The 23,949-nt window shown below is 40.7% G+C and overlaps 1 protein-coding gene across 2 annotated transcripts in view; it reads left to right on the top strand.

Moving 5' to 3' along the window:
* MYOM1 (myomesin 1) overlaps positions 1-23,949 on the top strand; it is a 118,465-nt gene that overhangs the window by 78,486 nt on the left and 16,030 nt on the right. For both annotated transcript variants that reach the window (XM_003801614.3, XM_003801613.2), the window contains 9 exons: positions 1,949-2,063; positions 11,255-11,411; positions 12,903-13,009; positions 13,126-13,170; positions 18,303-18,439; positions 19,607-19,751; positions 20,490-20,549; positions 20,845-20,912; positions 23,586-23,699. In XM_003801614.3, the coding sequence (XP_003801662.2) occupies positions 1,949-2,063; positions 11,255-11,411; positions 12,903-13,009; positions 13,126-13,170; positions 18,303-18,439; positions 19,607-19,751; positions 20,490-20,549; positions 20,845-20,912; positions 23,586-23,699 (948 nt within the window). The remainder of the gene's footprint in view (positions 1-1,948; positions 2,064-11,254; positions 11,412-12,902; positions 13,010-13,125; positions 13,171-18,302; positions 18,440-19,606; positions 19,752-20,489; positions 20,550-20,844; positions 20,913-23,585; positions 23,700-23,949) is intronic.

The raw sequence follows: 23,949 nt of genomic DNA, 5'->3' as shown, positions 1-23,949 counted from the left end.
TCACCAGATGAGCTCAGAGCCCTCTAGATTCAAAGAAAACCCGTAAGAATAGCATAAGATAAAGGTCCGAAGCCTCCCGGATGGGTGGCAGGGTGAAGATTTCCAAGTCCTCAATCCGCCACTGCACAGGACGCCAAGGGCCTGTGGTCGGACCTGACTCAGGTGACACAAAGAAGGATGAGAAGCCAAGCAAAGGAGACCCAGAAAACAGAACCCAACAACCCAGAAAAAAGAACAGAGTTTAAACACAGCAAAGAATGTGTTTAAGGTCATGCATTTATGGAAAGATCAAGAAGAAAGGCAAATTTAGGGGAGAGAAAAAGAGACACTGACTACATACCTAACAAACCTGGAAGTGGAGTTCCATAAGGAAATAATCTTATTGCTTATCAATAGTGTTTCAAGTAAAAATAGAACTTTTTTATTTTTCCGATTGTGAAACTAACATAGGCTCTGAAGAAAAGCTCAAGTAATAAAAGTGTAAAGAAGAAAGTAAAAACGTCCTCCAGTTCCCAAACCCATTCTGGCATATTCTTCCAGATGTTTTCTATTCGAAAAAACTTACATATTAGGAAGTATAGGACAGAAGATAGAGCCGCACCAGTGGGAGGCTGCATGGTCACGGCCGGAACACAGTGGGCTAACTGGTTTCTCCCGAAAGCACCCACATTGCTTCTGGCTTCTGATGTCTGGGCGTTCCTAGAAAATGTCAAAGATGCATTACTTTCAATCCAAAGGATTTAGCCAAACATAGTTCACACTTCCTCACTTTGCTTTTTTTTTGGTGATTGCAACCCGATGAGACGAGGTGCTGAGAAGGGAGTAATTGGAAGGGTGAGGGATCTGGATGGGGAGGCAAGGGAATCCAGTCCCTTCAGAAATTATAGGGAAGGAAAAAATCCAAGGAAAGGGAAACAGATGTGTTATCTAGATTACGTGTTCCTGATGCAGTTGAGCCCAGCAGTCATTGCCCCCACGGCGATGGAAGAATGACAAGACACTAGAGTAAGAATACAAAAAGTCCCCGCGTTACAGACATCTGACTGCATATAGCTTGCACTTACAAATGAATCGAGGTATTACAGGTGATAGGTAAAGAGGCCCATTCCAACTTACATACAAACTCAACTTAAGAACAAACAGATTAAAATTCATTTCAAAAATCCATTAGCTCCAGGGAAAGCTATCACTGCATAAATAATGATGTTCTGTTGTAACACAATACACGTGCAACTAAATAATTAGATTAAAAACCTAACAATTTTAATGCATAGCTCATTTAAATATGTGGTCACAGATACTTCATGTAATGAAATCAATTTATCCTAGCTTTGTTGGATTTAAATCACATTTTTGATACTGATTTCCATCACAACATTTTGGGGAAAAAATTACGCCATTGATTATAAAAAATTCCTTTTCTTCCTTTTTTTAAATTTTTGAGACAGGTCTTGTTCTTTTACCTGGCTAGAGTGCAGTGGTATTGTATCTCACAGCAACCTCAAACTCCTGGGTTCAAACAATCCTCCTGCCTCAGCTTCCTGAGTAGCGGGGACTACAAGCTTCTATCACCATGCCTGGCTAATTTTTCTATTTAAAATTAGCATTAGAGGTCTGGCTAGTATTAGAGGTCTAAGCCACTTCACCCAGCCTATTTTGTCTTTTTGACCAAATAATAAGGTGGCTAATTCATTTAAAGTTTATACACACTAGTCTCTGTTTCTGATGTTGGTAGCCATTAAATTATCTGAAAGGAGAGAACATCCGAGTTAAAATGGGTCTTGGAAATTCCTCGCCTACTAAAGTCCCCTCTGTCTTTGACAAAATCAGGTCTAGAACATGAGCGCTGCACCCTTGGTGTCAGGTGACTACATCCTCATTACAGAGGAATAGTACATCTGTTTAAACTACATGAATGGCCCATTGTTTCTACACCTGCTTCTTCCAGGTGCAAGGTCTGAAGGAGGGCGTCAGCTACGTGTTCCGTGTCCGAGCCATCAACCAGGCAGGAGTTGGGAAACCATCTGACCTTGCTGGCCCTGTTGTGGCAGAGACCCATCCAGGTGGGCTTTTAGTGTGTCGTTAAAATTAATTTCATCTGTGTAAAATGCTGAAGTAAAGTTCAACCTAACTTTCTGTACTTTTCCTAATTTTCAAAATCATCAACATGTGCTATCCAATATAATTGATAATTAATGACCATAGAACATGATAGTCATTGATCCCATGACATGACAGGGATGAGCAAGGTTGGGAGGTGGTGGAAGGCAATTCTGATTCATACCTAAAGACAAGGAAATTCATGATCAAATTTTGCTTCCTGGACCAATTGTTCCAGACATACATTCCTGGGTCATTATTTCTATTATGCCTTAGCCATTAATTAAGTCTTACAAGAATATTTTCCCAGTCGTAGGCAGAGCTACAATAGCCCAGTTTGCAGGCACAATCATTCAACAAAAGTAAGATTTAGGTAATTATAGTGATTACCCCAAACCAGAGGTCAGCAGACTGAAGGGCCACATGGTAAATATTTTCAACTCTATGGCCATACGGTCTCTGTCACAACTTCTCAATGTTGCCATGGCGTGAATGAAGCCATAAAGAATACATTAGCTAATGAGCGTGGCTGTGTTCTCATAAAACTTTATCAGGTACCTTATATGCATTATGCACAGTATAAAAAATCTCAATTTTAATTACCCCATGTCTTGAAATATTAACCTGCTTTTGATTTTTTTCAATTGTTTAACAATGTAAAAACCATTGTTAGCTTCTGGGCCATGCAAATCAAGGCGATGGGCCAGATTTTAGCCCACAGACCATAGTTTGCTGACCCCTGGGTTAAAACAACAGCAACCCCAACTGAACAGTCTATAGACGGAGCCCTCACTTTCCAGCTTCAAGAGATGCTAGGACTGGACTAGAGACAACAATCTTTTCTTTCATTATGAGAACAATGTTTGCAGTGTGTTGCCCAAATAGTTTCACGTTATTACATGATAATTTCTTTTATCATTAACCTGTATCGTTGTTCAAAGATATCATATATTTCAGTTCACAAAAGTTACATAGAACAATGGAAATGAAAGGAGATAAAAAAAATCTCAGCCAAGTATTTTAAGTTTATATTCATTCCAGTCCAAACACTGTTTTCAGACTGAAATAAATAAAGAGCAGTATGTAGATAATACTACATTATTTCCTGTTGAGGAAGAACTGTAAACATAGAAAACTCTGCATTCACTATTAGTTAGTTGAAAAGTACATGAAATGTACCTTCTGAGGGAATGTCAGCCCCTTTCATCCTTTTGTTTTCTTCCTTTCTTTTTTTCTTTTTCTTTTTTTTTTTTTTGCTGAGACAGAGTCTCACTCTAGGGCCTAGGCTAGAGTGGCATGGTGTCAGCCTAGCTCACAGCAACCTCAAGCTCCTGGGATCCAGCAATCCTCCTGCCTCAGCCTCCCGTGTAGCTAGGACTATAGGCATTCTCTTCAATGCTCAGCTAATTTTTCTATTTTTAATAGAGATGGGGGTCTCACACTTGCTAAGTCTAGTCTCAAACTCCTGAGCTCAAGGGATCTTTCTGCCTCAGCCTCTCAGAGTGCTAGGATTATAGGCATAAGCATCCTCAACCAGTCCATCCTATTTCTTTAAAAAATATTTTTAGCTAGGCTTATAGCTACTCTCTAGACATGAGTCAGACAAAAGTGACCTTCTTAGGTGAAAGTGTAGTAACTGTCCAGAGAGAGTGCAGCACTTCATATAAAGAATCTTTGCAAAATTTCATGAGAAAATAGAAAACGCTAGGAACATACACACAGACAAAAGGGAATACACAAAGACGCCAGGACACATATTCCTGTAGAAACGAGATGCTTCCATTGACAACTGTTAGGTATTAAAGGTGCCAAATGGACATCTCCAAGGACCCAAGGGCAGAATCTATCCTCCTAATAACAACATTTAGATTGCTACACAAGCAAAATCTTAACCTGGGCATGGGCAAATCAAGATCTCCCTTTAATCTGTGGATTCCAAATCTGACTGACTGAAGAAACTGATTAAATCAGTTTCTTACTCCCTGATCTGTAGCCTCATGGTGGCAGATGGCCAGGTTCAATAGTAGCAGAAACATCACTAGGGAAATTTTGTCACCAGAAGAGCAGCTCATCTGCTGGTGACCTCCTGGGTGAGAGTTTTATTTCACTGACATGGAATAATTCACCAAAAGTCATTTTTGTGGCCATTGCATTCCCAGAATAGAACCATAAACCACAGCAGATACACTAGGCGGCATGTTATTAACCCTCCAGGACCACCGGCTTGGGGGCCCATGAAGCATTTATACCTGTATTCTGTGCTAGAGGCACATTCATTCTTGCCACATGAATTTCTTGAGCTCTGCCGCATGCTGGGTGCCATCTGAGCCCTGAAAATAATGTGACATCATCCCTGCACACTGGGCTTACCATCTAGAGGAAAAGCCAGAGTTTCTAGCAGGGGATGCTGAGAGCTAGGATACATACTTACAAACTATTCCTCATAGCTCAATAGGCTATAATTTAGGAATGGAGGTTTTATAAGTCCCTGTAAAAACGTCTACGTAGTCTAAAACTGTCTGCATTTATTCATTTTGTTAAACATCAATATTTTACTTTTACCCACATAATTATTTTATGTTAGAATAGATAGGGCAGAGAGGAGACATTATCAAGTTTAAGATTTGGGAGGTGAAACTTGGATTGCTATTTCAGAAGAACGACTTCTTTGGGGACACATGATTCAAATTTCAGAGGAAATAAAACTTACCCTGTAACAGCAAGCCACAAACACATCTAACAAGATACCTCAAGTGTAATTTGAATTCTAGTGAAAAGTTAACCTAATCCACCAAGTTTGCTGGGATCTCCTGATGTCCCTTTGAAGTCAAAGAAATGCAAGTAGACACAGCCAGCCACGGCCATGAAGTCTAATCGTGCTGCTAAGAGGATCTAGATCACAGATTAAATGTGCGGTGCTTCCCAAGGAATTCACTAGCCAAACAAGCCTATAAAAATAACAAGATAAAGGGTACTTAATGTAGATTTGTTGGTACATAAAAGGCACTTTTCTTCTTGACATTTGGTATTTTAAAAACAGCATCCGTGGTTGATTGTATCAGGTCTGCGGTGAGGTGGAGGCCAGGTGAGCCAGATCAGACGGAAGACAAGAAAGTGACCTGCCAAGGCCGGCAGGTGATCAGGAGGGCAGCAGACACCTGGCAGTACCGTTGGCTGCCACTCTTCCCAGGGGATGGGCTGGAAAACCCCAACCCCTGTCAGAGTCCCAAGCAGGGAGTGGCTTACCAAAGTTAGGAATTGGTCATGAGTAGTGGGGCAGGCCAAGGAAATGCAGCAGGAGGAACAGTGAGTCAAGAGTGGACAAGCCCAGAAGCCGGCAGGGCTGAGAGACAGGTGTGTGCCCGCGGCCAGTGAAATCATGGAAGGTTCTGAAGCAGGAAGCCAGGCTGATTTTTAAAAGAAAAAGAAGTTCAGCTAGCTAATTTAGAGAACTGCTCTTTTATTTGCTTACTAACTGATCTCTTTCATCCACTACAGCAGTAGTTCTTAACCTTGGCTGAACATTAGAATCATGCCAGGAACTTTTCAAAAACACTGATATCCAGACAGTACGCCAAACCAATTAAATCACTATCTCTAGGACTGGTGGGCTGATGATGGTGAATAAGGCATTCTTTATTTTTTTCTTTTTCTTTCTTTCTTTTCTTTCTTTCTTTTTTTTTTTTTTAAGGAATCTCTAGGGCTGAGCTCCTGGATGTGGGTTTATTATTTGTTTAGCTCCTTAGCTAATTCCATTGTAAAACCAGGTTTGAAAATAGCTCCTTCAAAATAGGAACTTCATCTTTTCTGTGTATATGCTGAAAGCCTAGCAAAGTACCTGGAAAATAGTAATTAATCTATTAAGTGAAAAAATAATGACTATAATGATTTGGCACTGGTCACAGTCAGCATGTGACAGAGTGTGACTCAGCATGTCCACTTCACCGAGGCATCTAATAACTGGTGAAGAAGGCTGAGCTTGGAAAGAATTGTCCACTGGAGGCTCCAACCAGGGCGGTGCCAGGTCAGCCAGAAGTCCTCATCTGAAACACGGGGAAGCTTAGTGTTACATATTGCTGGTCACCTTAATTCACGTCTGTCCGCTTCTATTCTGTGTCACTCTCCAGTCTTTAAAGCATCAACACACACACAGAGGACAAATAAGTATAATTTACAAAAGTGATAAATTCATGCTGATTTAAAAGACCTTAAACTATGTGCAAAAGAATTCTCATATCAGGGCGATGCCTGTGGCTCAAAGGAGTAGGCGCCAGCCCCATATGCTGGAGGTGGTGGGTTCAAACCCAGCCCCGGCCAAAAACTGCAAAAAAAAAAAAAAAAATTCTCATATCAGATTACTAACTGTGTGGGAAGGTGAACAGTTTACTGTGACTTTATTTCAGCTTTTAAATTTTATCTGTTTTTTTCCTTCAATTTTTTTGGAAGAGAAAAGTAGAATGGAGTGTATTAATTTCCAACTAGCTCATTTTAGCCCTGGACCACACTTAACTCATTTACATACTAGGGGTTCCTGGTAGTCTGGAGACACCATTAAAATGCCATGTATTCAATCAGATATCTCTGTGTCCATCTTAAATATTTGTTTAGGGTTGAGGAATTGACTAGAGAAAATTTTTCTTAAATCCTTATCAGTCCAAACAAAACAAAAGAAACTTTTTCATTTGCTCTACACAAATCTCCTGACATCCTATTCTTGAATAGATTCAAAGGTGGTTTTTGAGAAAAATCTAAGTCATACCTAATTTTGGTCGAGTTTTCTAGCCCAACTCTGTGGAATAATGAGATGGCCTTTTATCTGGATGAGAATATCCATCATAAGGATTCTCTTACTTTGATAATAGAATATTAAACTTGCTTCCTGCCCATTAATTTTCTGAGCCATTTTCATCATACATTAATCAACTTTAGAGAATGTGTCTTTTTGGCATTATCAGCAATCAATCATGAATTAATTGACAGTAGCTTACCTCTTGGCAAAAGCTCTGTTGAGCTATGGGACAGTTTAAAAACAAAATTTGAGGGCAGGCACAGTGGCTCACGCCTGTAATCCCAGCACTCTGGGAGGCTGGGGCAGGAGAATTCCTTGAACCAGCCTGAGCAAGAGTGAGACCTTGTCTCTACCAAAAACGGAAAATTTAGTCAGGCATTGAGGAGGCACCTCCAGTCCCAGCTACTCAGGAGGATCTGAGGCAAGAGGATCACTTGAACCTAGGAGTTTCAGGTTGCTGTGAGCTATGACACCACGGCTGGGCAACAGAGTGAGACAAAACAAAACAAAACAAAAAATACCCCCAAACCTGAGACTGTTTTACCTAGACCTTTCTCTCCAGCTTTCTCTATGACATTGCACCCAAGACACTATCTGGTGGGTTAACCTGAGGATCATTAGAAATGGGGGCTATCACCAGAAGTACGCACAGACCTTTTTCCTGCTAATCAGCTTTCATTAATGTTTGTGTGTTTAACGTACGGCTCAAGACAATGTTTATTCTTCCAATGTGCAGCAGAGAAAAAAGTTTGAACACCCCTGGGCTGTACATCATCACGTTGCTTGTGTTACAACTCAGCTGTAAGATAATGATGTATGACTCATAGGTTGAGGCAGAAACACATAATAGTGCTTAGGGTCTAAACAAACATCTTTTACCAAAAAAGAGAAATGTCTTTTGCTTTACTTAATATTTGCACAAAAGATCTCCAAGTGCTCTACAAAACTGATTTTCTGAAACACAGTCCCCTCATTATCCTCAGGGGATTGGTTTCTGAACTCCCTGCCGGTACCAAATCCATGGATGCTCAAGTCCTCATATCTGGTGTAGTAGCTGCATAATGTACATCCTCCTCAGCTCGAGATTACTTACACTACTCACATACTGTCAGTGCTATGTAAACAGTTGTTATACCGTATCGAGTTTTTATTTGTATTATTTTGTATTGCTGCGTTTTTGTTCTCTTTATTTTTTAATGTTTCTGAGGCTAGTTGAGCCACAGTTGTGGAACCTGCAGATGTGGAGGGCCAGCAGTGCTTTAATGGTCCAGCTCTGTCTTCTCTTAGTGACAGAGGCAACTGGGACAGCAGCTAAGCAGGATTTTCCCATTCTCCAAGTTGCACAGGTTTGGGATCCAATTTGGCCCTCTGAAAACCTGAACAAATTCTTATTGTAGATACCAGTTGTTTCATCTACCTGAGAGCTTACTGCATTAATTACTGCATTAATGCTTTAAAATTTCATTTTAAGACTCTTCGATGAAAATGCTTTTAAAATAGAGAACAAAGTTTGGCAAGTGCTTTCCAACCTTCCTGAATGCATCTACTGAAACTCACGTACCTTCTTCTGTGACTCAGAGCCATAAATATGAACCATATTTATTAGCACCGCTATCTAGTGGTGGCGTTAAGGGCCGAGGGGATATTTGCCCCGTACTAAATGAGTCTCTGGCCAACTGTTTTGTTTTTCTGCCTTGTCTCCTGCTAGCATTTTTCTTTTTCTCAGCGTGTCTTTTGATAGTAACGTCTTCTCTCTCTTTTAATTTGATGTACTCAGGAAAAGCATAAACAGAGTCTAAGTGAAGGGTTATGGAATCCTCTAGGAAGTGTAAGGACACTACTGTGTGCCCTTTGTCATATCAGCACTAGCTCTTGGAGGCTTATTTTCCCAACTTCTTGGTTGGAACAAGGTTCCAAATGGGTGAGGTGCTATAGTACAAAGGTCAGCTACTGAACTGAGAGAAAGGAGGAGCCAATTAAACTGTCCACACTCCTTCCGTTTTGTGGCTCTTTTGTTTGCAGAAAAATCACATCTTTCACTTTAATAAAATCAAGATTCTTAACCCCGAGCAATATTTTTCTGCTGTAAACTTAAGCTATCCCTTTAATATAACAAACAACAAGCATGTGGATAATCCACTTTAAAAAAAAAAACGGATTACAGATAAGGTAATGAATGATTAACACAGCAATCTATCAGCCGGGGGTGGTGGCTCACACCTGTAATCCTAGCACTCTGGGAGGCTGAGGCAGGTGGCTTGCCTGAGCTCATCAGTTCAAGACCAACCTGAGCAAAAAGCAAGACCCCATTTCTACTAAAAATAGAAAAAAAAAAATTGAAGCAAGAGGATAGCTTGAGCCCAGGAGTTGGAGGTTGCTGTGAGCTATGACACCTCAGCACTCTACCCAAGGCAACAGCTTGAGACTCAGTCTCAAGGAAAAAAAAAAAAAAGAGCAATCTGTCGTGCTTCCCAAATAGATATTATACAGAAAGCAAGATTCCATCACTTCTTTCCACTTCTTAGCAATCCATATATACCAAACATTCTCTGTGTATATTCTGAGTGAATATATAAATGAATAAGAGCATTTGTTCAATATTCATTGTCCAACAGTGGAGTGTGAGGATTAGTCACATGTTATCAGGCATAGAAATAAAGCATGCTCTCCACATTCCAGTGAAGAAGACGTGGCCCTTTAAAAGTAACACAGGGTGGACATTTCATTTAAGGAAATGTAAGTCTTTATTTGACCATTATTTCAGTTTACATAGGCAAATATAAAAATACCCTTTATGTGTCAAAAAATGAATTTTTAGGCTCGGCGCCTATAGCTCAACCGGCTAAGGCGCCAGCCACGTACACCTAAGGTGGCAGGTTCGAATCCCCAGCCCGGACCCGCCAAACAACAATGACGGCTGCAACCAAAAAATAGCCGGGCGTTGTGGCGGGTGCCTGTGGTCCCAGCTACTTGGGAGGCGGAGGCAGGAGACTCGCTTGAGCCCAGGAGTTGGAGGTTGCTGTGAGCTGTAATGCCACGGCACTCTACCCAGGGGGACAGCTTGAGGCTCTGTCTCAAAAAAAAAAAAAAAAAAAAAAACGAATTTTTAAAAATCTCCTAGAGCTAAGTCTTCTCTGAGCTTAACATGTATTATCACTCACCTTTTGGAGGTTTATAGTTGAAGCACCCAGTGCCGTCAACAAGGACGCAAGTTAGATCAACCGTCAGGTCCAGGAACCAAGACCCTCCTGCCAGTAACTGTTTGGACCCTGGTTTCCTCTTGGCCTTCTCCTGGGAGGACTTCTGCAATTTTTTTTCCTCAGATAAGTTTTTATTAGACAATAGGTCAGAATGTTGGCCGCTTATGATACAGTCAAGAAAGAAAGCGTTAAATCCCTTAGGAAGTGTCTACTGGAAGATTTAAAAACAAAACCAAATCTTCTGGAATTAAATATAACAGGTTTCTTCTAATGCACTGAAACAAACCAAGTTTAGGCTAGCGAATGAATGAGTATAAATTTGAGCAGAGCATTTTACTTCTTTCATCTGGATTTAGGCATAGATATGAATGAACGTTTACTATGCCGTCCGAGCTCTCTTTGAATTGCTATATTAGTTGTAGGTGCAATTTATGATAACTCTCAAAATAACTCAAAACACTGAATTGTTTTCTTCTAAAATCCCAAAACCAATCTTCTTGAAACAGCTGAATCTCCTGAAACTCATTTCCATTTAAATTTGTTCAATAATCGTCATTTCTAAGTTGCTATCATTCTAATCTAGAGAGGCATCTTCAAATTGATCCATGGTTGTGTGCTCAAGCAGAGCAAGTTCCCTGGTATTTCTCCATTCTTAAATGACTTACAGACTTTGAACATGTGAATCCAGGCAACTCTTAGCCTCTTTACTTGCTTCTCTTCAATTCCCTTTGATTTCTGTAACTCTTTCTATAAATATTCTTTCCTGATGACTGACCGGCTGTGGCTGTTATTTGGAGGAGAGAAAAGCCATGAATTGTGGCCCGATAAGAATCATTCAACTTTGCTTTTTCCCAAGACTAACTTGTTCTGTTATGATCAATCTGCTCCCATTCAGTCACATCACCCAATTTTTCTTCAACCCTGGAAAAACAAGACCGTCCATGGTGTTGAAAACTGTGGCACATTCATTTAATCCCATGTTACAGAGTAAAAGTTGGATTGTAGCACAGGACTGCTGTCCACAGTGAGCAGCTGGGATTTTCCTCCCTTGCCCAGGCTCATTCGGGCCCTGCTTAAAGGCTAAAGTGAAGAATCTCAGGATGATAAATTATTTGGCTAATTTGTACCACAACATATCAGTACTTTTTTTTTCTTAATCTTCTAGGAACCAAAGAAGTTGTTGTAAATGTGGATGATGATGGAGTCATTTCATTGAATTTTGAATGTGCTCAGATTTCTCCAAAATCCGAATTCCTCTGGTCCAAAGATTATGTGTCCACTGAGGGCTCTCCTCGACTAGAAGTTGAAAGCAAAGGCAACAAGTAAGGACTATTTCAATCACAATAATTGTTTCCTTTTCACTAGAGGAGCGTGAGGTGAGCTCTTTGATTTCCACTTAAATTACTTGGCATACGGAGATGAAGTCACAAATATTTTGTATCTGGTAAAAATAATAATCCTTATAAAGTGCTTTTCCCATTATCCCATTTAAAGTTCTTTCTCGTGTCTTATCTTGTTTATGATGTTAGAAAAGCTTGATCGACATTAAAATCAACTTTAGAGATGCTTCTCATTATCTATGAAATGTTGAAATCTCAAAGATGAGGAAGTCTGTGGAGGGCTAGGAAGAACTTGCTACTTGGTGATGCAAATTATGGTAAATGAAGTGGACTAAGTATAGTCTCTTCTGCTTTTCTCACCATCACTTGGGAGTGATGCGGTAGTGCCCTGGAAGGGCCTCTGTGTGGGAAGCATAGGAGGCATGAGGTCTGGCCAGGCTCTGCCAGGCTAGATGACCTTGGGCAGCTGCTATTTAACTTCCATAGACTTAGATTTCTTTTTTTATAAAATGCGAGAGGGGAAGATTTTATGATCTTCATTTTCTTTTAGCTCCAAAATTTTGAGTTTTCTTTTGACTTTGATTTATAGCAAAAGCTTGGTAGTAAACACTTAATCAAGCTTTATTTTTTCATAGCTTCAACCATGTGGATTGCATTTGATAAAACAAAGTATTTCTAAGCATGTTTTATTATTACAAAGAAGCCCAATATATCTCAGAAATGAAAGAAATAGCAATTTTGCCATTCCCTGAATGGCAAGGAAATGCTGAATATAATTAAAAGACGTTTTTATGTCCCTATGCTGTGAAGTTCTTGAAGTAAAACATATTTGTCTGAAGACAAGACAAACTATAATTTTCCTTCCAGATTGTGCGCTTAACATTTAAATGTTTGGCTGCTTTTCGTCACTGGCTAACAATATAACTTACCAAAGTTAGAGAACATGGTGAACTAGAGCACTGAGCCATTTGCTTGTTTATTCTAATATCACGTGCCAGACAAGGTCCTGGGTGCTGGAAATACAGCAGTAAACAAAGCGGACCCTACCTCGGAAGACACAGGGATTATACGGTGGGGAGGATACGGATGCTGTGTGATAAGTTCAGAAAAGGGAAGTGGCAGGATGTCGTGGGAGAGGCGCCCAGGGTTACCAACAGCAGGTTCTGTCCTGGGAGGGGGGAGTTTCAAACTCCCCAGCAAAGCATATCCAACTGTGCTGATACGGAATAGCGTGGGGTGGGGGTTTGCAGGTCCCCTCTTGCTTCGCCATCATCCCCCAGAAGAGGGTGGGAAAAGTCTTCCCAGAGGAAGTGACACTTGACCTGAGACACCAAAAACAGGTCGGCGCTAGGTCAGCAAGAGAAGGGTTTGAAGTGAATGGAGTGTCAGGTGCAAATGCCCAGTGACAGGGTGAAACACAGGCCCACAGGTCCCACCCAGCCTCTTTTCTAAGGACAGTATCTCATTCTGAAGGACGAAAATAACCTTCAAAGATCTCGGGATGGAGGACGTGGGCATCTACTCCTGCGATGTCACAGACACTGATGGAATAGCTTCGAGCTACTTAATAGATGAGGAAGGTACGTTTCAAATCAGCTCATTGACAAGTCTAAGGAGCCTTTAATTGCTCAATTCTTCACTATTAAGTGACTTTTCTTTTAGTAGTTTAAGGTTTGTTTTCTCTTTTTTCCTACAGAATTGAAACGTTTGCTTGCTCTCAGCCAAGAACACAAGTTCCCAAGTAAGTGTCCACAATACATTCGCAGATTTTAGCAATCTTACCTGGGGGAAGTTTCTGGAATAGAGCAGATGATGTGACAGCTCTGATGAGGGCAAAAGAAGAGCCTCATGAGACCACATCATTAGCACATTCTAGATGTAATGTTCTTTTCTTTGCCATCGTTCTCCAGAAATACCAAGGATATTAACGTAGAAAATAGATCCCAAGAGCCATTACATAAAGAAGTGTCAGGCCACTACATAGGTGTAACATCTGTGTAATTAGGGTCTCCACTTTATGCCTACATGTTTTGGAATCACAATCTATCTTCTGGATATATTCATTTCTATGTCTTTTGGCAAACAAAAGACAAGAGATACTAATCTCTTCCTAGTGATGTTGGCCCTTAATAGAAAAGTCATACCTGTAAATAAAGACAATCTAAGATAGCACCTACCATTTTAAACTGGAAAATAGATAAAGATTTCCGAGTAAGAAAAAGAATCCCTCTGAACTATCTACACATCCTTCAGTAAAGTGCCTTCTACACAAAAGATTAAATTCCACAGTTGACCCTAAGAGCAGAGAAAGAAGTCTGAAATGTCACTCGGAAGTTTCCGCTGGCCTGAGACCATCTCTTGCCATTAGTTCTGTTTGGCCAAAGGAGTGAAACATCCAGACAATTATACCCCAGAGTTTGAGGCAGCAAATAGAATGTGATAGCATACACTCATTACTTTTAGAATCAGGTATTTTAAATAATTTTAAAAACATATATTTTTAAATAATTTTAAAAATTACAACTCCTTATAGAAGTTTCAAATATCCAGAAAACTATATCCCAAACTGTGGGTGAAACTTTGTATACTTGTGTATGTGCATTTTTCTAGGAGGAAGATTCTTAACCTTTTACTAAATTCTTAATGGAGACTGTGCTTTAAAAACACACACCCTGCTCTAGAACCAATTGCCGGCCTTCTCTCACATCTGTAAGGAATGACTTGTTTGATGGTGAGGCTGGCTGCTGGGGACTACTGGCCCCAGCTGTAATGTTCTCAAAGCCAACTTTGCTCAGCCACACAGCAGAGTAGAGTGGCCCTGTGGTACAACGATAGGATGCAGATTTCTAAATTCTAAGGGAGAGTCTGCCACATGGCATTTGGCAAGGATATTCACCACAAATCTAGAAAAAGTAATATCATGAACAAGGTTTTAAAAGGCAATTCTGATAAACTGTATAGAAGGCAGAGGTTTGGCCTGGACTATCTTTGTTCTGTACTCTGAACTCACTCCGTAAACCCGAGCAGCTCACTTTCATTTCCCTGTGCCTCGGTTTCTTTTCCAGAAGTGGCTGTTGTAATAGTTTATAGCACCTGCTATATAGAGATGTTATAAGAGATAATCAATACGGCATTGGCTGATCTGTGAACTCTTCAGGAGAAACATAACATAGATCAGAACAGAGCAGCGATCCTAGAACCCACTGCTCAGAGCAGAAGTGTGTGTCTCCAAGTCACATAGGATGATGGCATTGTATACTCTCGAATATTGGGGCACATGGGGAGAAACAGCGGTATCCACTAATCTCCTTAGTCAGACAGTAAACATTGATTGTCTAGTCCAGTGTTTTTCAACCTTTTTATCTCACAGCACACTTGAACCTGTAGTTTAACTTCCATGGCACACTTAAATTACGTTGATCAAAAAAAAGAGTAAGATAAAGAATATACTTATGGTGCTTTGACCTTCTTTCAAAGGAATTTAATTAATGAGCTTTAAAATTTTTCATGGCACACTTGAGATCCTCTCACAGCACACCAGTATGCTGCGGCACACTGGTTGAAAATCACTGGTCTAGGGCAGCGCCTGTGGCTCAGTGAGTAGGGTGCCAGCCCCATATACCAAGGGTGGCAGGTTCAAACCTGGCCCCAGCCAAACTGCAACAAAAAAATTACTAGGTGTTGTGCTGAGCGCCTGTAGTCCCAGCTACTTGGGAGGCTGAGGCAAGAGAATTGCTTAAGCCCAAGAGTTGTAGGTTGCTGTGAGCTGTGACGCCACGGCACTCTACCAAGGGTGACAGCTTGAGACTCTGTCTCAAAAAGGAGGAGGAGCAGGAGGAGAAGAAGAAAAGAGTATGATATTACTTTATCCTTTAGCAAGTAAATTCTCCTTTATTAAGCTATTTTCAACCATATTTTGAAAACCACTGAACATATGCCTTAAACCTGTAATTAACCTATTTTGCTGGAGCAAATTAACTGCCAAAGGAAAGCACTTAAGGAAATTTAGATCTGAGAAAAATAAAAAAGGAAAATGTATACAGCTAAAAATAGAAAATAACTGAATCTGTCTTGCCAGTATTGACACTAAATTACAATGTGGAAAGGTAGCTTATTTGAATATATATCTGTCTGCCAAGAATTGAAGGTATTTTTGTAGGGAGAAGGAAGGGTATACTTTGGTATAGTCGATATCCTTCACACTGACTCTTCATCTATAGACACTTGTGATCCCACTTGTACACGTACACTGCGTGTGTACAGATATACGCAGGATCTGCACATAAATATGGATTTGTCACTGTGTTCTCTTAGTTGTCAACATATTATATTCTAAAATTGGTGATTGTAGGATGTTGCTGAAGCAACTGGAGGAGGAAAGAGATACTAAAATACCAGTAGCCGGCACTTACAGACCACTTACAATGAGCCAGGCTCTTTATAGGGTATTTATATCATCTGACCTCCACCACAACCTTAGAAAGGTCAGTGCTAGGATGACTTGATACAGCGGCCTGACCTAGGTCTGCCCCAGGACCTGTTTCCCTAACCACAGCGTGGGCTGTCTCCATGCATGCACCTGCTATTCACTCGGTGCCCTCTGTGGCAATTCACAATGACCAGTCCTCCCCACATGATGTTCTCATGACTCAGGGAGGACAGTGAACTTTATGGGAGCTGGAGGCTTCCTACAGTGCCCACCCTGCCCCCTCCATCACCTCTCTGGGCCTTACAGGTAACCACCTCATTCATATATGAAGTTCCCCACAATGGAGTCACTGGACATTTCTAAAAGAGATGGTACTTCCCACTGTCCTCCAGGCTTACTTGTAGCAAGCATGAGGGTCTTGTGGGGAGAAAGCTTAGCCTCTGGCCTCGCCACCCCGGGTCCTGTCCATTCTCTGCTTCACTTAGACATGGTGTCCACACTGGCACACCACCAGTGTCCTTCAGAGTGGACAGCAGGACAAGAGGAATGAGGAGTAAAGGGAATAACCCTGGTCTCCATCTACTACCCGGATACGATACTGCTCTCTCCTCTTTTCTCATCAGTAAAATGAGGGAGAAGGAAGACTGACCTTGGAGAGCCCTGGTCATTATCCACAGGGTCGTAATGTGTTTCCTTACTCCAGTCACCCTGCTTCATAGCACAACCTTGTTAGCAGGTGAGAACACGCAGCTTAAATAGGAGGTAACTGTTAAGGTCACGGTGTGACTCCAAAACCCATCTTCTTCCACTGTGGCACCCTCAGCAGATGATGTCTGGCCTCCTCCCAGGCCTGAATTGGAAAGAATCTTCCACTGAACTTTATAGTGTATATGGAATCATGCAAAGGAAAGCATACCTTGAAGCTTGAAAAGGGTCATTTTTGCATAAACGCAAAGAAACATTAATGTACATTTGGCACAAGTTTAGGAAACTTGTAATTTAAGACATAGTACATGCTAAAATTTGAGTAAATGTAAAAACAGTTTGTAGAAAATAGAGTGATGGTTTCCCTGCAAGGAAGCTAAGAACCATGAACTGTGAGAAACAGCCATGCTTTTCCACAAAGTACGCCCTGGAGCCCCATCTGATTTAAAGCCTTGGGTGGGGGAGTCTTTCTAGAGAGGATTTTCAAGTTACAAGAAATTTCAAAGCTGGTTTTGAGAGATGTCAGCCAACTGAGATTTGAATGGCTTAAGCCTGCGGTCCCCACCACCAGGCTGCTGACTGACACCAGCCTGCAGCCCATTAAGGAACCAGGCTGCACACCTTTGCTACCTGAGCACAGCTTCTGAGCCATTTCCCTCCCACACCCCCCACCCACGCTGTGGGAAAACTGCCGTCAATGAAACTGGTCTCTGGTGCCAGAATGTTCGGGTCAGTGACCTGTTAGGAACTTGGCCACAAAGCAGAAAGTGATCCAGGGGCCAGTTAGTGAAGTTTTATCTGTATTTACAGCCGCTGCCTACCTTACTCAGCTCCACTTCCTGTCCCATCCCATTCGTCCCACCCCCATCCCTGTTCATGGAGAAATTTTCTTCTGTGAAACCGATCCCTGGTTCCAAAAAGGCTGGGGACTTCTAGCTTCAGGGATACAGGTGTGCATCAGTGATTCCATGGGAAGAAAGCAACACCACGTCTGCCTAGTGACTCATGTATTTACTTCTGAGAATTTTTGCTTGGGCTTAGAGCTAAAATGAACTGATAGGTCACTGGGATAGAAAAGTTTAAATGACCAGGTAGTTCATCTTGTATATATAGTCAACATTAATTCTTTTTAAAGATTCATTTAAAGAAACATTTGAAAGAGCCCTCAAAATGAGTTAAATTGTTTGAAAAAGTCGAATTTAAACTCCTTTCTAAATATCTTCAAGTAATTAAGATATCGAATCCTTAAATGTTGGAGCTGGGAAATGTCTTGGCTAGTTAGGGCATTTGGTTTAATTCTACTCATTTACAGACAAGTCAGGCGAAGTGCCGCCTCGTGAGGTCACCCGCCTAATACCACACAGTTTGTTAGTAGCACAGCTTGGACTGGACTCAAGCTGTCTTGGGGCCAGCCCAAAACTCTCATCCCACTTTTGCTCCTAAAGAAACCTAATGAAAGCCACAGTAAAGGGTCGTAGATGTTAACTAGAAGTTTCCCTAGAGGTAAGTAATCCTCCGCATTTTTACAGATGAGACAAGTATGATTCTGAAAAGGTGAGTAAATTGCCCAAAGGATCAGAGTCCAGGGCTTCCGTCCTTAATCTGAGGCTTTCCCTACAGCACTCTTACTGCTTCTGGGCTTCTGAGAAGGTTTCCTTGCCATCTCCATTGCCTAGAAAATCCATCTCAATGTAACTGGCTACCTATATAATTGCTATGTTTCTTTTTACTTTGTATAGTTGTCCCAGTGAAATCACAGTTGGCAGTTGAAATTCTGGAGAAGGGGCAGGTCCGGTTTTGGATGCAGGCCGAGAAGCTGTCAGGCAACGCCAAAGTCAACTACATATTTAATGAAAGGGAAATTTTTGAAGGGCCGGTAGGTTTTCCACTTTTTTAGATTTTTAAAAAACATCATTGTAGAATACACTAAGAAAGGCTATTAGGCTACAGACAAGTCAGATAAGTTGTGGAGGGGAGTTTAAATCACTACCATAGGTTTAAAAAATGTAAAACAAAATACAGATTGACTATATGGTATTATCCATGCTAGGACACTTTTGAGAATGAAAGGAGCTCAGAAAAATGTAGTATCTTTTATTGATTTTCTGACTAACAATGCATTTTTATTGTTAAAAAATAAGTTTTAAAGACTCAGAAAGGACAGGACATGCACAGTGGCTTACCACTGTAATCATAGCGTTCTGAAAGGGCAAGGTGGGAGGGTCACTTGAGGCCATGAGTTTGAGTATCACTAGTGGGCCGGGTGCAGTGGCTCACCCCTATAATCCCAGCATTCTCAGAGGCCAAGATGGATAGGTGGCTGGAGCAAGAGCGAGACCCCATCTCTAAAAACTAGCTAAGTGTTGTGGCAGGTGTAATTCCAGCTACCTGGGAGGCTGAGACAAGAGGATCATTTGAGCCCAGGAGTTGGAGGTTACTGTGAGCTGTGATGCCACAGCACTCCACTGAGGGCAATCTAGTGAGACTCTGTCTCAGAAAAAAAAAAAAAAAAGAAAGAGTTCAATGATAGCCTGGGCAACATGGCAAGATGCCATCTCTACAAAAAATTTAAAAATTACCCAGGTGTGATGGCACATGCCTAGAGTTACAAGTACTTGGGAGGCTGAGGCAGGAGGATCACTTGAGCCCAGGAGTTTGAAGTTGTAGCGAGAGCTATGACTGGACCACCACACTGCAGCCTGGGTAACAGAGCAACCCTGTCGCAAGAAAAAGTGATCTAGAAGGTAAAATGAGAATCTATAATCAGTTTTTTGACATCTTAAGACTTGGGGCAAGAAAATTTTGTTTAAGATTTAAGAAACTAAATTTCAGACTTTTTAATAATCAGTTCTGATCTAGGTCATATATTCCACATAATATTTCCCTTTTCCTGGATAAAAGATGTTAAAGAACTTGCTCAGTTGTCAAGAAATTTTATTAAAATTATGATTCTTTGGGGTGTATTTTTATTTCATCAGGCTTATTGTCATCAAAGTAAAATATCTACCTCACTGATTTCTGTCTTTCCCTTTTCACACTGAAGAAATACAAAATGCATATTGACCGAAACACTGGCATAATTGAAATGTTCATGGAAAAGCTACAGGACGATGATGAGGGCACGTACACGTTCCAGATTCACGATGGAAAAGCAACCAACCATTCTACTCTTGTTCTCCTTGGAGATGGTGAGAACACTCTGGAACACTGACGGGAGAACTTTGATATTCCTTCAAGTCTAAACATCCCGCAACACAAAAACAGTCACGTGAAAGAGTAGGGAATCTTTCTTAAATGAATTCTAGGGTTCAAAATATAATTTTTAATTAACACTTCACAGAGTACTTCATTTCACGAACATAAAAGTTAATTTAAAAGAATATCAAATTTATCCCTGGCCCCCAAGATTGTACTTAAATAGACTCATATATAAGCCAATATTTATTACTCAATTCTCCAGTGAGGGACGTTGCACTACAACCAACACTGCGAATGCATCCAAGAAGCAAGCTAGGATACTGTTTGACGGTGCATACTTACTTTAAATTACTTACAGTGAGAAGAAAAATGTGCAAAAATAGTATATGCAGAATCTATTAATCATACATCATAACTAGACTGTAGTAAATCTACATAACAACTACCAAGATTCCAAATATAGCATTTAACAAAGCAATGGAAAGGCTGGCCAGCTGTTTGTATTTACAACATCCAATATGGTTTCTCTATTTCCTAGATTTATAACCTTGGACAAATTGCTTAACCTTTCTAATCCCATTTCTTCACCTATAAACATGAAAAACAAGTAGGGCTGTCACAATGTCTGAGGGGTATAATAATGAATATAAATCATCTCGCACAGCGGTGAGCAGGTGCATTTACACCACTCAACTCAATTTCATGCTACCTTGTTTTTCAATTTCTAGTTTACAAGAAGCTCCAGAAAGAAGCTGAATTCCAGCGCCAAGAATGGATCAGGAAACAAGGTAAAAATTGGCAGAGGAAAAAGAGAAAATTTTCTATTTTTTTAAACAAAATATTTCAAGTTTATTTCCCTAAACAAATTAAAATGAATATTCATTACATTAATAATGCCTAGTAAATAAAATAATTGAAGATTGTATTTATTATTCAATGTGCAGATGTTTAAAATATTTAAAAACCAAGTTTAGACATTTTAGATTTTTACTTCAAACATAAATCACCTTGGGATTTAAGAATAATCTTTGGTTTTTGCATTCCTGACTCAGAGTAATTGCTGATGCCATTAAAATGTTACAGGTCCACATTTTGCTGAGTATTTGAGTTGGGAAGTGACTGGTGACTGTAATGTACTATTGAAATGCAAGGTAAGAAGTAGATAAATTTTTAATAGTGATTTAAGTGAAATAAAGATAAAATAGAATATGGAGAAGAGGAGGAACAGTTTTTTGACCCCTCCGTGTGAGCCAAAATGATCCAGAGCACATCCTTGCTATTGAAGGTTACCATGACTATTTGTTGGTTAGAAATATTTAAAACAAAATGACATAAGAAGTTGAGAAGGCAGCTACTCATGACCTAGTTAATAAAAGACACCAACTCTTACTTAATTAGTAGTCTCAGAAGGTTCTCACATCGTTTTTGTTTTAGGCCAATCTCCGCTGGAAGTGGTAGAACTATTCCAGAATCAGGCCATTCACAGTGTTTTTCTTAAACCTCATTATCTGAACTGTGAGACTGACAGGCTACCTCTGTGTTTCCCGCTGTTCTGAGCCACTCTACTGCCAGGAGGGCAGAGGTTTGGTAAAGAGCTGACAACTCACAATTGATTGTCTTTATTAGGCCTTTGGAAAGATTTTGGAAAAATAATTCGATATCACAGGCTGAACTCTTTGTACCTCAGTGTTTTGTTTAGCTGAGCAAGTCATCAGAAATATTTTGGGGGAGGAGCCATCAGGTAAGGTTGGAACTCCAAGGTCGCGCTAGCCAGAGGTCACTCAAATACTTCTGCATGGATGTGCTGTTTGGTGTGGATTTGTCAGTTGTCATTGTAAAAGCCAGAGCCCAAGTGCCCCAGTCTCTGCAAGGTCTGATAAATTCTAAGAAACAGCAGTCTATCAGAAATATATATTTAAAAAATCAATTCTGGGTTTTAGACTGTTAGGAAATAGCAAAGTTGCTGAGAAAACTCTTCCACAGGCATCAGCTAAAACCCTCCCCTCTCTGTCATCCTACAGCTGCGGCAGGCTGCCCCCCCACTCGCATTCTCACCCACGTGGCCCCTCCCATCCTCTGTCCCTGTCCCACAGTTCCTCCTCCTCCTGGGCTAGCTGTGACTCTCTGGGAGGCCAGTTCTGCGGTCCTAGGCCAATGGCTTTCTCAGGAAAATCAGTTCCTCACCCAGATTCTGAGCAACCAAGGGGAGCCCAGAAAAAGTTGTGGATCTTCACACATTATGTGCTTATGCTGCTGCAGAGCCCAGAACAGCTTCTCCTTTCAGCCTCTCTGATGATCCTTTCTCAGGCCCCACTCAGTCACCCCTGTAAGGCCTCCTACTTCTCAGCCCAGGTAGAATGAAACCTCCTCTGTCCTCTCACGGATTTTTGTTCCATGATCTTTGCAGTCTCTGTAATTTTAGCAAGTTACATGCCACCTTATAGTTCATGGTTATGTGCTGCTAAACATCCAGCCTCACAAGACTGTCACGGACACCCCTGGCACTAGTGCTCTCAGGAATACAGGGGGGCCACCTCGCTTTCCTGAGAGGCAGCGCTGGGCATTCCTCTCCTGCAGGAGTCCGCATGTGGAGCTGCTCCCCTTGCCAATTCAGATGAAAGGAAACTCAGGTGCAAGAAGCCAAGCTCCACATCAGGCGGGTGTGGGAGACGGTGCCATGGCTTCCAAAAAACCCTCAAGCCCGAGGATCCAGTACTTCTTGTAACAACTTGCTAAGCAGAGCTGCCAGGATCCCCACAGGGGGCGGGACCAAATTACAACAAATGTACTAAGCAAAGCCCAAAGCTATGAAGTCCGTTTCTAGTCCCTCCCAGGCCAGATGCAGCTTTCCAACTGGGCCATTTTTATTATATGCCAATGTCACCTAGTAACACAGTTTCCGTAATTCAAGGCAACCAGTTTGCAGGGTCATAGAGAATGATTGTGTGCTGGCTTCACTACAGCTACCAGTGCTGGTTCCTATGACCATTTATTAGCTGAAATTTTTTTCACATCTTAAAATGTACATATTCTTGTTTCTCATAAGACTTAACATTTTCTTCATCTGTTGGTTTTATAGTTGTACTTCCTCTTTGGGCAATTGTATATACATTTCACCAATTATTCTGTGGACTCTTTGAGATTATTTTCTTGATTTATATGCAGTCTTTGCTATTTTATACAATTTGAATGATATGAGAATACATAAACATATTCCCTTTTATAAAAAAACTCAAACATTACAGAGTTCATAATCCTTTTACTCCTATGGTTGTTTTGTCCATTTGAAATTTACGATTGGTACAGATCAGGACCTAAATGAGTCTCCTCAAAATTGCTGAGCAATTAATTTGTTAAAACACCTCCCCCACATATGGCAGAAATGTTTCATTTATCTTTGATTTAATGATTAGCTATTGATTGGGGCTTACCCATTCTGTTCCTTTAATAAAGCCATGTGTTTTTATGATACAGCCTGTATCTTAATCGAATGAGATTTTTCTTCCTTGGTTTTGAGGTTTTTAAGTGTGTATATTAGTATACATGTATCTATTCTGTCTTTTCTTTTCTACCAAATGATTTTTAAGTCAGTTTTTATTGCTGGAAGCAGAGATGCTATTGATGTAGGTTATTCGTTGGTATTCGCTCAATTCTAAACTCTTCTCTATTAAAATAGCTTTCGACTGATTCCTTTAGAAATCTGTGTCTTCTGACTCCAAGTTCAGTGCTTTTTCTCCTATACTTTGCTGAATTTAGAACTATTTAGTTTCATAAGAGCAAAATTTCACGATTTCAAGAAGGGTAATTATGATCTTTTTTCCTAGGTGGCTAATATTAAGAAGGAGACTCATATTGTGTGGTACAAAGATGAGAGGGAGATATCGGTGGATGAGAAGCATGACTTTAAGGATGGTATATGTACCCTGCTTATAACAGAGGTAGGTGATCATACATGTGAAATGCACTGTATTAGCTCTCTACCCTGCATCCTTCCCCCGGAGACTAGAGTCTATATCCCTTTCATGCCCAAGGAACTTATAATAGTGTAACTCCTAACTGCTATAGGAGCACAAAAGCTTCTTTCACCTGGGGACATGCATGGATTTGTCAGATATCCAACCAGTATCTGCTGGATGGTCCTAAGCTACTTTTTTTTTGTTTCATCTATGAGCAGTTAAGTGGATCCTT

This window comes from Otolemur garnettii, unplaced genomic scaffold, assembly GCF_000181295.1.
Source record: "Otolemur garnettii isolate 467f Iridium unplaced genomic scaffold, OtoGar3 scaffold00213, whole genome shotgun sequence".
Classification (NCBI taxonomy): domain Eukaryota; kingdom Metazoa; phylum Chordata; class Mammalia; order Primates; family Galagidae; genus Otolemur; species Otolemur garnettii.
Note: the sequence above shows the minus strand (reverse complement) of the source record. Positions and strands in the feature narration are given on the sequence as shown.